The sequence below is a fragment of the Piliocolobus tephrosceles genome, chromosome 14 (genome assembly GCF_002776525.5).
Source record: "Piliocolobus tephrosceles isolate RC106 chromosome 14, ASM277652v3, whole genome shotgun sequence".
NCBI lineage: Eukaryota > Metazoa > Chordata > Mammalia > Primates > Cercopithecidae > Piliocolobus > Piliocolobus tephrosceles.
In genome coordinates, this window is record NC_045447.1 from 110,725,510 (window position 1) to 110,738,070 (window position 12,561).

General features: G+C 47.4%; 1 protein-coding gene across 7 annotated transcripts in view; it reads left to right on the top strand.

Annotated features, from left to right (window-relative positions):
* The window catches only part of FANCC (FA complementation group C), a 214,408-nt gene that overhangs the window by 170,074 nt on the left and 31,773 nt on the right, over window positions 1–12,561 (top strand). For all 7 annotated transcript variants that reach the window (XM_023185263.2, XM_023185261.2, XM_023185262.1 and 4 more), the window contains one exon: window positions 11,153–11,309. In XM_023185263.2, coding sequence (XP_023041031.1) covers window positions 11,153–11,309 — 157 coding nt within the window. The remainder of the gene's footprint in view (window positions 1–11,152; window positions 11,310–12,561) is intronic.

Here is a 12,561-nt window from a genome sequence, read left to right on the forward strand (position 1 = left end):
AGGGTGCGCGCCTCTGGGGCGCCCTCTGGAGTGCGATGAAGGGTGCGCGCCTCTGGGGCGCCCTCTGGAGTGCGATGCAGGGTGCGCGCCTCTGGGGCGCCCTCTCGAGTGCGATGCAGGGTGCGCGCCTCTGGGGCGCAGTCCTGCGGGCTTAGGTGGCTCCCTCGTCACATTTTCACAGTCAGGCCTGTTTTGTTACCTTCTGTTCTGGTTCTCTCCTCTCTTGCATGTACGTGCAGCAGTAGCACTGCTTTAGTGCTGGCATCAATGCAAACTAAGGATCATTCCCTTTGATTTGTCTCCGTTACCAGGGTTGTTTTTAATTTGTTTTGCTATCATTGCTTGTCTTATGTTCCACATAAACTTTGTAACCAATTTTTCTAGTTGCAGGGAAGACACCCAGTGTTGTTTGGGGGAAGACTCCTGTGAGTATATAGATTATTGAGAGAGCTGGTGTTTTCATGATGTTAAGACTTTCTGTCCGCATGTTCAAGAACACATATGTTTTACCATTTGTTCAGCTTTTGTGATCTGATGGGAGTGTTGTATAGATTTTTCACATGTTGGATTTACACATTTCTTGTTCCTAATGTTTTGTTGTATTTGTGTTTTGAATGTTTTCACTGTCATAGGTGGATCTTCTCCATCTTCAAATAGATTTTCATTGTGTTGTTGCGTTTGGAAAACAAACAGGCTGAAAACCACCGTTCTTACAATTCAGAGTATTTCCATTTTTTAAATCTATAACTCTTAAAAATTAGGATACGTATTTTAATTTCAGTTTATATGAAAGATTATAATCCAGGACTTTGTGAAAGTGAGATTTAAAAAGAGAAATAGAAGATTAAGTAACTTGATGTTTCGAAAAATGGTCAAATCGCAGGTTTCGTGGTTAAAAAAATAAAACGGCCTTTTGTCTCCCTACTCTAAACCTGTCAAGATTCACCCAGTAAGTGGAGGGAGCTTCCTGAGGAGTGCGAGTGTTATGTGTGGTCCTTATGTGAGATACTGAATAAAGGGCGCTGTGAACGTGCAGCACGGTGCTGGGATCCTTCCCTCACGGTGCCCGACACCTGCAACGAAGCACATGCTTCCCGGCCCCGCCGCTGATCGCACCAGCTGGCATTTTCACTCTCCACAGTGATTTTCCTTTTTTTTTTTTGAGACGGAGTCTCGCTCTGTCGCCCAGGCTGGAGTGCAGTGGCACAATCTCAGCTCACTGCAAGCTCCGCCTCCCGGGTTTACACCATTCTCCTGCCTCAGCCTCCTGAGTAGCTGGGACTACAGGCGCCGCCACCTCGCCCGGCTAGTTTTTTTGTATTTTTAGTACAGACGGGGTTTCACTGTGTTAGCCAGGATGGTCTCGATCTCCTGACTTCGTGATCCGCCCGTCTCGGTCTCCCAAAGTGCTGGGATTACAGACTTGAGCCACCGCGCCCGGCCATGATTTTTCAAAATACTCACAAAGAATATTTAACTAAAATGCTCTTGCCTTTCACTGTGGCTGTGGCAGCTCCCTTCTTGATTGATCTAGGAATATATTTCACAGGAAAATATGGTCTCAGCCACCCTCATGTCCAGCCTTACTGTTTCAGCAAGAGCTGAATTAAAGGGCATCCGGAGGTGAACACTGCTGGTCCTCTGTGGAAGCTGTTTGAGAAATCACTGGCCAGGCAACGTGCTCAGAGAACAGCTCCTCCTGCTCCAGCACGGTGCTCAGAGGGACGCCGAGGGCAGCGGCTCCCCAGGCAGGCCCACACTCCTTTGCTTGTAATTTTGCTTGTGATAGCACGTTCTCCCTCAACAACTCATAAAATTTATTTGGTTTGGAAAGTTATGTCTGCTAATCCATAAGGGACAGACTGTCCAGAAGTGCTGGGTGGTCTTCAGTGTGTCCAAATCCTGTGGCTTCAGCTCAGCAAGTTCCCCAAGCAGTGGCGTAAGAGCTAGAGCCTCTCCATGGACACTTTCCCGTAGACGGAACATCTCAGCCACATGTTGACACGGCGAGGCTGATCCAATCAATCAGTGCAAATTACCAGCCGCGCCCAACACCCCCTCCCCAGATGTGCTGCGTTGGTCATTTGGAAACCACATGCTTTCTTTGACCAATGCACCCTACCCCGTGTTTAGCCTTCCAACTATTTGCTTAACCACAGTACACCAGTGGAATTTCATCTGTTTGACAATTGGCTGGTGTCTTTGACCTTGGCTTCCAAATGCAGTCATATATTTTCAGCAATGGGCTGCCTGTCTTTTAAACAGCAGATGCTTGCCGCTCTTTATGGTTTAGATAACCTAGAGGAACTTTTAAGTTTCTTGGCCTAAATGTCAACTTTTCATATCTGTCCCTGGGGCTGCTGTCATAGGCACCTGCAGGCTACAGATTGCACAAAACCTTCCTGGGCGGGCTGCTGAGGTCCTTTTGTAAGTATAAGTAATTCAGCATGCCATGTCCTTTGAGGTCATCCGAATCTGCTGCTTCAAAAATACTGAGAAGCTTGAAGATTGGATGGAGAATTTGTTCTATATGCCTGAATGAATGAGACAGTGAACAAGTGAGAAAAAAGAATGAAGGCATGACTGTGATCTTGTGATACAATAAGAAATGTGCATTTGGTCTTCATCCAGGCTCCTAAAACCCTTGGAATTTCCTGAGTATTGAGGTGAGAAGAGCATCTTTTGTTATTCATAAGTCCCTTTCACCACACCTGAGTGTAGGCTAATGAAGGGACGCCTGGTAGGCCCCCAGATAGCCTCGGGATGGGGGCTGGTAGGCAGAGGAACCAACCACACCTGACCCTCAGAGTTCGACCTGATCACTGCTGGCCAGCGATTGAATCAGTCGTGCTTACATTGTGAGACCTCCATAAAAAACCTAAACTGGGGGGGTTCAGTCAGCTTCCAGGCTGATGGTCACATCCAGGTGCTGGGAAGGTGACCCGTCTGGAGAGGGCCCCGGAAGCTCTGAACCTTCCCCCAGTCCTGGCCCTATGCATCTCTTCCATGTGGCTATTCCTGAGTTGTATCCTTCAGAACAAACTGGCAATGGCAAACCAAGTGTCTTCCTGAGTTCTGTGAGCCATTCTAGCAAATTATCAAACCTGAGGAGAGAATCATCGGAAGCTCTGATTTTATAGCTAGTTGGTCAGAAGAATGAGAGGCTCAGTCTTGTAACTGGCATCTGAAGTGGGGGCAGTCTTGTGGGACTGAGCCCTTAACCTGTGGGGTGTGTGCTAACACCAGGTGGTGTCAGAATGGAATCACTGGACACCCAGTTGGTGTCTAGAGTTGGGAGCATTGGTTTGTGTGGAGGAAGAAGGTCCACACAGAGAGTGCGAGAAGTGCTCTGTGAGTAAAAACAGCTCCTAGTAGTAGAATGACTGACGTACCAGTCTCTGACTGACACTCTAACACTCACAGCTCAGGGGTGGCTCTGAGTGTTAAATAGGGCAGCCATATGATTTAAAATCTAGACCGTGCCACTTTTGAGAGTTAAAAGAGATCCCTTTTTTAAGTATGGTGGGATAACAGAAATAAACTTACAAACTAGGACAAATACTTACACTAAGATTTAAATGGGTTGAATGACTGTAATATTCTTAGTACAGTGCATCGTATCCACAGTAAATACCCCGTAACCATTAGTGTCTACAGCCACTCCACCCTGAATGTGCCTAGTCTCGCCTGATCTGGGAAGCCAAAGGGGGTTGGGCCTAGGGAGTAGTGGGTGCTATAGGCTTTAAAAAATAAAAATAAAATGTCAGGCACAGTGGCACACACCTGTAATCCCAGCTACTCTGGAGGCTGAAGCAGGAGAATCACTTGAGGCCAGGAGTTCCAGCCTGGGCAATGTAGCAAGACCCTGTCTCTAAAAAATAAAAATGTTAGTGGCCAGGCGCGGTGGCTCATACCTGTAATCCCAGCACTTTGGAAGGCTGAGGCGGGTGGATCACCTGAGGTCAGGAATTTAAGACCAGCCTGGCCAACACGGTGAAATCCCATCTCTACTAAAAATACAAAAATTAGCCAGGCGTGGTGGCAGGCACCTGTAGTCCCAGCTACTCAGGAGGCTGAGGCAGGAGAATTGCTTGAACCTGGGAGGCAGAGGTTGCAGTGAGCCGAGATCATGCCATTGCACTCCATCCTGGGCAACGAGAGCAAAACTCCATCTCAAAAAAAAAAAGACCAAAAAAAAAAAAAACCGATAAATAAACTGTAAACGGTTAGCATATTGCTGTTCCCATTATTGACTTTAGTAATTGTATTATTTTTGACAATGCATAGTATTAGGTTTTCGCAAACTCATATTTTTCCCCCTAACAAAAGAACCACTGAACTAAAACCAGATGTAAGCTTAATTCCCATTGCTGAAAGAGCTAATATGGCTTCCAGCAGTGCTTAATAAGAAAACAATTCATTATCCTATCAGAAGAACCTAATTTATGCTTCTTTACTAATTTTTGTATTAGTAGTTTACTCATCTGTTATGCTCTTGCATAGCAAATTACCCCAAAAAAGGAGCCTAACTAGAATTACTCTGGGGAGCCACAGATTCTTTTGAATACCCTCAGTATTGCTCTAGCCATTTTACAAATCAGGAAATTGAGACCTCTGGAAATGAAAACGTAAATTACAAGAAAGGGCCGATCTACAATCAAGCTGTTGGGTTTATGTTTTTTTCAACTTAGATAAGAAAAATCCAGATTTAAATGTTGTCATATCATACAGGGTGAGTGTTTAAACAAAGAAAGGTCAGCATAATACCAAGGATAGAAAGGTGGCAAAGAATTAGCAGTAACTAAAACTCCCATTTCTATTAATATTGTTTATCCATGATTGAAACTGAGAGACTTCCTCACATCTTATTCTTTTTTTTTTTTTTGAGACAGAGTCTCACTCTGTCACCCAGGCTAGAGTGCAGTGGTGCAGTCATGGCTCACTGCAGCCTCGACCTCCCAGGCTCAGGTGATTCTTTCACCTCAGCCTCCCGAGTGGCTGGGACTACAGGCATGTGCCACCATGCCTTGCTAATTATTTTGTATTTCTGGTGGAGACCAGGTTTTGCCATGTTGCCCAGACTGGTCTTCAACTCCTGGACTCAAACAGTCCACCTTCCTCGACCTCCCCAAGTGCTGGGACTACAGGCATGAGATACTGTGCCCGGCCACATCCTGTTTTTTTTTTTGTTTTTTTTTTGAGACGGAGTCTTGCTCTGTCGCCCAGGCTGGAGTGCAGTGGCTGGATCTCAGCTCACTGCAACCTCCGCCTCCTGGGTTCACGCCATTCTCCTGCCTCAACCTCCCAAGTAGCTGGGACTACAGGCACCCGCCATCTCGCCCGGCTAGTTTTTTGTATTTTTTAGTAGAGACGGGGTTTCACCGTGTTAGCCAGAATGATCTCGATCTCCTGACTTCGTGATCCGCCTGTCTCGGCCTCCCAAAGTGCTGGGATTACAGGCTTGAGCCACCGCGCCCAGCCACATCCTGTTTTTTTAACCTTAATAAGATATGGTCACAAATTTAGTCATAGAAAACTTTACTTTTCTAACAAAAATCTGCTGCTATTGATGTGTAATTGACAGACATTCTGGTGTGTTTGGGTTTGGACATTTCTTCTGCTTGTTGGTGGCTGCCTTTTGAGAAGTGAGCTGCTCTGCACATACAGATGATAATGATGGCAACCTTTGAATTATGATGCATTGCTTAGATCAGGCTGTCACCTAAATACAACTTTAGGATCAAACAGTGTTCTTTTCCGTTCCTTGGAATTAAGCAATTCTCCAGAACAGTTAAATCCAAGTTTTGTGAGTTTCTCTGGCAACCCAAACAGCCTTGGTCTCTTTCTGGTTTGAAAAGGTGGACTGTTGCCGGTGCACCTTTGTCTTGGCTGAGGAAGCCCTGGCCTCCTCTACCGCTCAGACAGCTTTAGAACACAGCCTCTCACATGGGCCTCCCTCATCAAGAACCTGTCTTGTGAAGAATTTAATTCTGCATTCTGGTTTTTTGTTTGTTTGGTTTTGTTTTTTGTAGCTATAAAAATATTTGGAGCCAAAATTATTTAATAAGCCGTTGGACCAATTTCTTTACTCTTTTTGGAAAGGATGAGAAAACACAACTTCCTCACTAAACTGAGTATTTTGGGGAAACAAAGTAGAGTTTTCTAAATGTCAAGGAGGCACCCTTTGGAAGAGTCTGTGGGACAGGGGAGAACGTCCTGTTTAGGCTTCCCTGGCTCGTGTCAGACACTGTCACTGTAAATCAGATTTCTAAGTGGAGCCCTGATTGGAAGCCTGCTGCTCATTATTTTAAAGGAGAAAATAGTAATGTATTACACATAAATTCTAAATGTCCTATCCATTTCCTAAAACATAACTATGACACAGAAAACTCTCCTATTAGGTAGGGATCTGGGGGAGTCAAGTTTTTGTCTTACTCTGTTTTCCTGAATTCATGATTTGGGTCAATTCCAGGCAGGATGGATGGAACCAGTATAGAGAAGAAAAAGGACAACCTTAGCGTTTCTGTCACACATTGAACAGAATGGAATTTTTTAGTCTCCCTAAAAACATGTTTTTTCTTTTTTACTTTATTGGCCCTTTAAATTTTCCACAGAATGTGAGTGTGTGTAGATATATATATTCATTCTTCATTCTGTCAGGTCAAACAATACAGCACAGGGTATGTACAGAAAATGTTCATTACCTCCTCCTCCTCCTCCTCCTCCAGTAATTCTGGCAGCCACACCTTATGCTTGTTAAACATAAAGTCCACATAAAGCCATTTTCTGCTCACTGTCGAAACAAAAGGAGCATTACACCATAGCCACATCACTCCAGAACCTGCTTGTTAACCAACACGTCTTAAATACCCCTCACAGGACACGGATCCAGCTCATTTGAAATAGGGGCATGCTTCATGGCACGAGGCCCACACTCTGTTCCGCCGCCTCCATGGGTGCACACCGCAGTGTTTCTAGTTTTGTCCTTATCATATGTAAGGATTGCAATAAATATCCTCAGACTGATGTTTCTGTTTCTGCCAGGCAAATTCACCGCAGTACGATGAGTAAGACGGGGGTTGTGTCTTGCATTTTCTTCAGTGGCACCACATGACTGGCCGGGTGAAGCCACTGCCCTCCTGCCTGTGAGGAGGCGCACCCTGTGCCTACCCCAGCACTGGGTGTTGTCAGTCTTCTCAGCGCCTGCACGGGGAAGGTGAAACTGAGACTGCATTGGTGCGTTGCCCTTCCTTTACCGTTAGATGAGAGAGCTGCACGTTTTTAAAGGCCATTTGCAGTGCTTTTTCTGTGATTTGCCTTTTTGTTTAAAGCCAGCCTGGTTCAGAGCACCATGTAGAATACAAATATGTTGGCTTGGCCAAATTCTGTTAGGCAAGCATATCAAGATCATACTGCTTCAGTGATTCCTTCATTCAGGAGTGATTACAAAGAGTTAAGTCATCGATATTTTAGAGCAAAATCTATCCAAATATTAAACACAGATCCATAAACATAATCACTCACAGCAATTAATAGTGTGTGCCCTGAATCAAGGCTCTAATAAAAAGACAGCCATTAACACACATTGTTTTCAAACTAGAATGGGCGCACCACGCGCTTTACTGACTGGAGTGTGACTCGTGTGCTTGCGTGATACGCAGTGTCCATTCGTTCCTGCCACTGAGCGGACCGGTCGGCTCTGTGAATTTGCTGCTGCTCCTGGTGGCCCAGCCCAAGTGCTGCAGCAGCCTCCCCGCCGCCACCGTGCCACGGCTCTCGGCCAGGATGTGGTGCTGGCAGAAGACCGCTCACTGCAGTGAAACGCCTTTCCAGTGACATACAGATTCGTATTACATGGATCCTGAAAAAAGATGAGGCATGAGGAAAGCTGGTCAAAGCCAGCACTGCTGCTTGAGAAGGGAGGAGCCACTGAGAGGCAAACTCTCCTTTTCAGAGCTTCCTGGCTCCATGATGGAAGCTACGAGCACCCTCTCCACACCCAGGGGTGTTCTGCTCCCCGCTGATTATTGGACAGGAACCCCTCCCCAGGGCTCTACTGATGCGGCTAGAATTGGCTGACCGCCTGGATGGAAAAGCCTTTCCTCTTCACGAGGGGCATAAGCACAGGCACGGCGTCTGGCCCACCCCGTAAATCTTCCCGCTGTTCCGCTGAGCCCAGGCCCGGCTTCCTGCACCCCTCCAGAGCCAGTGTGGTCCTGTACTCACTCCACCCTCAGCCCCCCGGCTTCAGGTCTTACCAGCTGCGAGTCCTGGTCCTCTCTGACCTCGGCTGCCTCTTCTGTGCGAGGAAGGGATGATTTTGTACCTGTTTTGTAGGGCTGTTCTGGGGATTCAAGTGCAAGCGAAACAGCATCATTCCAGCCCCTGCTGCTCAGCCTCTCCCACTCCTCTGCCCCTTGCCCGTCGGCAGCCTTTCAGGAGCACACTAGGCCCCACCTCTGGGCCGCCGCCTGGCATCATTCCTGTCATCGCCAGTCCTCTGAAGTCCTATCTCCAGTCCTGACTTCACCTCCACTCCTCTCCTCCCTCCGCCACACGCTCCCATCCAGGGCCTGCCCGGCACACCCAGGGTTCATTCGCCCTCTGCAGCACTGCTCAGAGGCACACTTCCTGCCCTAGGGCTGTGTCTTCTTGGGCTCTGGTGACAGCGTCCTCTGCTTCTGCGCCTCTTGCCATCTGCAGCTGCTCCTCCTCCCCTGCCTGCCTCTCCACTGGGAGCTTCCTCCCTTGGGGTTCTGACACCCAAATGTGTACCTTCAGGCCATACCTCTCCCAGAGCTTCCACCTTGGATATTCAAGGACCTGTTGAATAGCTCTGCTCGATTGTGCCTCAGACACTCCAAATCCACATGCTTCAAACTGATCTCTTAGTAAATCCTCCAGAAATCATTTCTTCCCTTCTTTTCATCTGAGTAAACGGCATGTCCAGTATTGAGGGGCTGTGGCACCATGGCAGGGCTTTGCCAGGTGTGGGAGGTGGGGAGATGAGGAACGGGGCCTGCCGGTGGGTCCTGGACAAGTTGAAGCTCAGGGTGTGAGCGGGAGATCAGGAGGCTCTGAGGTGAATGTGCCCTCCCTCCCTTCCCCCTGCCTTCTGCCAGCTCCTGTGCAGTCTCCCGGGTCTTCAGCATCTTCCCTGCTGCTTTTACCCCAGGGTCAACCCAGGACAAGGTCTGCAGGAGCTACACCAAGCAAGCAAAAAAGTGAAACCTCTAGGAACTGCTCCCCATGTCCCCTGCTCTGTCCCTGGACCCAGTTGCTGGGCTTCCCCAGTCGCTTGGCTTCCCACCCGCTCTGCAGAGAAGTGGCCCCCAAGTCATGGTGGAGGGACAGGCCCTTCTTGAAGGGGTTGTTGGGTCGGGGGGGGGGTTGTGCCCCCACTTTAGTTTTCCTTATTAATAGCAGTAGCGTCTGTGGCAGCCAGAGAGTGGGAGGGGCTGACAGTGACTGCTGGAAAGCCAGGCCTTGGAACACACATGCTGCCCTCCTTTCCCCACCTCAGGATTTGTGTGCATCTGGCTTCATTTCTATTTGCTTGTTTTCCTTGGGGCAAGACAGGAGGGAGATTAATGAATAAAGACATCAAGTTTGAAAAGCACCCACTAGGGAGCACCCACTGTCTGGGATGTGCAGGTAAAGGGCAGGTGGCCCTGGGGGCAGCTCTACTGTATCCCAGAGCCAGCAGTTGGGGCTCAGAGTCAGACACGTGCCCCTCATGCTCCCTCCAAGGAGGGGAAGTGGAGCCCCAATTCACTGACACAAGAGGACCTTAATATATTTTCCTTGAGAAACAAATGTAGCTACACAAAATGGTTGTGTCTGTGGAGTATTAGGGCTCAGGCCTGTAATCCCAACATTTTAGGAGGCTGAGGCAGGAAGATTGTTTGAGGCCAGGAGTTTGAGACCAAACTGGGCAAAATACCAAGACCCCCATCTTTACAAGAAAAAAGTTAGCAAGATGTGGTGACGTGCACCTGTAGTCCCAGCTACTGGGGAGACTGACAGAGGAGGCTCACTCGAGCCCAGGAGTTTGTGGTTACAGGGAGCTTTGATTACACCACTGCACTCTAGCCTGGGTGAGAGAGCGAGACTTTGCATCTTTTTTTTTTTTTTTTTAAAGGAACCTTTGATTCCCAGTCCTGCTAACCTATCCGGTATCATACTTAAGGTCCAGTGCATCAACTAGGCTATAACCACCATATATGAAATTGGATTTTTTTCTTTTGAGATAAGGTCTTGCTCTTTTGCCCAGGTTGGAGTGCAGTGGTGTGAACACAGCTCACTACAGCCTCAGCCTCCTGGGCTCTAACAATCCTCCTGCCTTAGCCTCCCAAGTAGCTGGGATTACAGGTGTGACATCACCATGTCAGGCTAATTTTTTAATAAACATTTTTTTGTAGATGCAGGGCCTCACTATTTGACCAAGCTGGTCTTGAACTCCTGGGCTCAAGTGGTCCTTGCACCTCAGTCTCTCCAAGTATTGGGGTTATAGGTGTGAGCCACTGCATCTGGCCTTGAAATTGTTAGAAATATTTTCAACTTTCAAGCAACCAATTACAGTTACAGTTATTGAATGTTTATGTGCCAAGCCCTGTGCTAATCACTGCAGGTGTGTTGTTGCATTTGATCCTTACAAGAACACTGTGAAGGAGATAGGCCCATTTTACAGATGAATAAACTGAGGTGAACTTCCCCAAGATCATACAGTTAGTAGGCAGTGGCGCTGGGACTGAAACCCAGGTCCATGTCCCTATTGTGAGGCATGATGACACACGTTTGAACACTCCTATTTCTTCAGTTAGGGACTGGGCATCACAAGGCCTTTCCATCCCGTTTTTTATCACTCCCTCTTTCTTCCATCACTAGACATTTGCTTATTCTTTTTGAAAGCAATTTTTTTCCTACGCATTTTTGATTTCTTAAGGTGAGTTGAAGTGGAAGCATATTCACATTATTTTGCAAATGAGTACTTGGTAAATATTCACTGGTTCTATAAATTATTAGCCCCTGCTATGACCATGATGAGAAGAAGTCTCACAAATTGGATTAGTGATTGCATTTTGAACTTTCTTAATCTTCTTTTTTCAGTAAGCTATTTCTATTTAAAATTTTGTTTATTTCTTTCTGAAAGGAAGAAGATTTCTCTCCCCATGTCGGCTGTAGTCTGCCTCTGGCTTCGGCACCTTCCCAGCCTTGAAAAAGCAATGCTGCATCTTTTTGAAAAGCTAATCTCCAGTGAGAGGAATTGTCTGAGAAGGATCGAATGCTTTATAAAAGATTCATCGCTGGTACGTGCTGGGCTTTGATGAAGGGAAAAAATCCTTGAAGGAGATGCTGGGAATCATTTCTTTTAGTCAGAGAATGAAAGGGGGGGATGTAAACTAAAGAGCAATTGGAACCTTTATAAATAATCATGTATTTACATTTTAGTTTTGAAATCGCTGATGTAGGGGGCTTTTCTGCATCCTTGGAGCATGCAGCGAGACATGTGAGGTTTACTTGATTGCTGTGCCGTATATCACATGTTCACAAGAATTGACATTTGCACAACAGACTTTTTAAAAACAATATTTATTATTTCAGCATGGAAAGTAAGTTTTTAGAAATGAACTTATGGGTAAGAGGAGGAATCAATTAAAAACATTCAAAAAATAAACTTTTAGCTCTTCACTAGAGGAAAGGTGAAATACTCGAGAGACACAAAACCCCAGAAAAATGGTTAAAGCAGCAGAACCTGCTAAGACTTCTGTAAGTTTTCTTTTGGTGTGAGGCCACCTGCCTTCACCCTCCCCTGCGCAGTGATGCCGGCTCCCTTCCCCCTCAGGACTGTGCAGCCGGGGCTCCGGCCCACGTGGACATCCACCTCCTGGCCCGGTGTCTGGCACCCTGGGCTCTCAGTGGCCCTCGCCACCACTGACTCGCCAGTCATCTTCCTTCGTGGGAGGCAGCTCTGTGGGACTGGAGCACATTTTGTAGGACGGGAATCAAGACCAAGGCACCCTGAAAAAACGATTCAGAAACCTGCAGTTGCTTTGTCTTCCAGGAGCCCCAGCGGACTCTGCCCTCTTTCCCTTTAGCTTTCGTAACCTGCAGCGATGTGGCACAGAGATATCCTTCCACCTCTTCCTGCTTCCTACAAGCAGAGAAAGTGAGTTCCGAGAGCCACAGTCAACAGTCCGGTCTTTCGTTGTTGGCCGGGACTCTGGGAAGGAGGAGTGTTCACCCTCGCCTTTGAGCTGAGACTGAGGAAGTCCCTGAGGTTGGCTGTGCCCACTTGTCCTACCTCCTAGAGGCCTTCAACTTGTGTAGTTCAGTTGGGACTTCTGTGTTCTTTCTTTCTCTTTCTAGTTGCAGACTGTCTAAGGGAATCCTACTGCCTCCTCGATCCCGTTTCTCCCCTTGTTTCATGGCCCCTTTCACCCTTCCCCTCGGCCTCCCAGGGCGACATGCATAGGGTTGCAGGTGCTGACAGCCACGCTGCTCTCACCCATACCTCAGGCTGCACACACTGATCCCACCTGACGTGAAAGTTTGCCATGG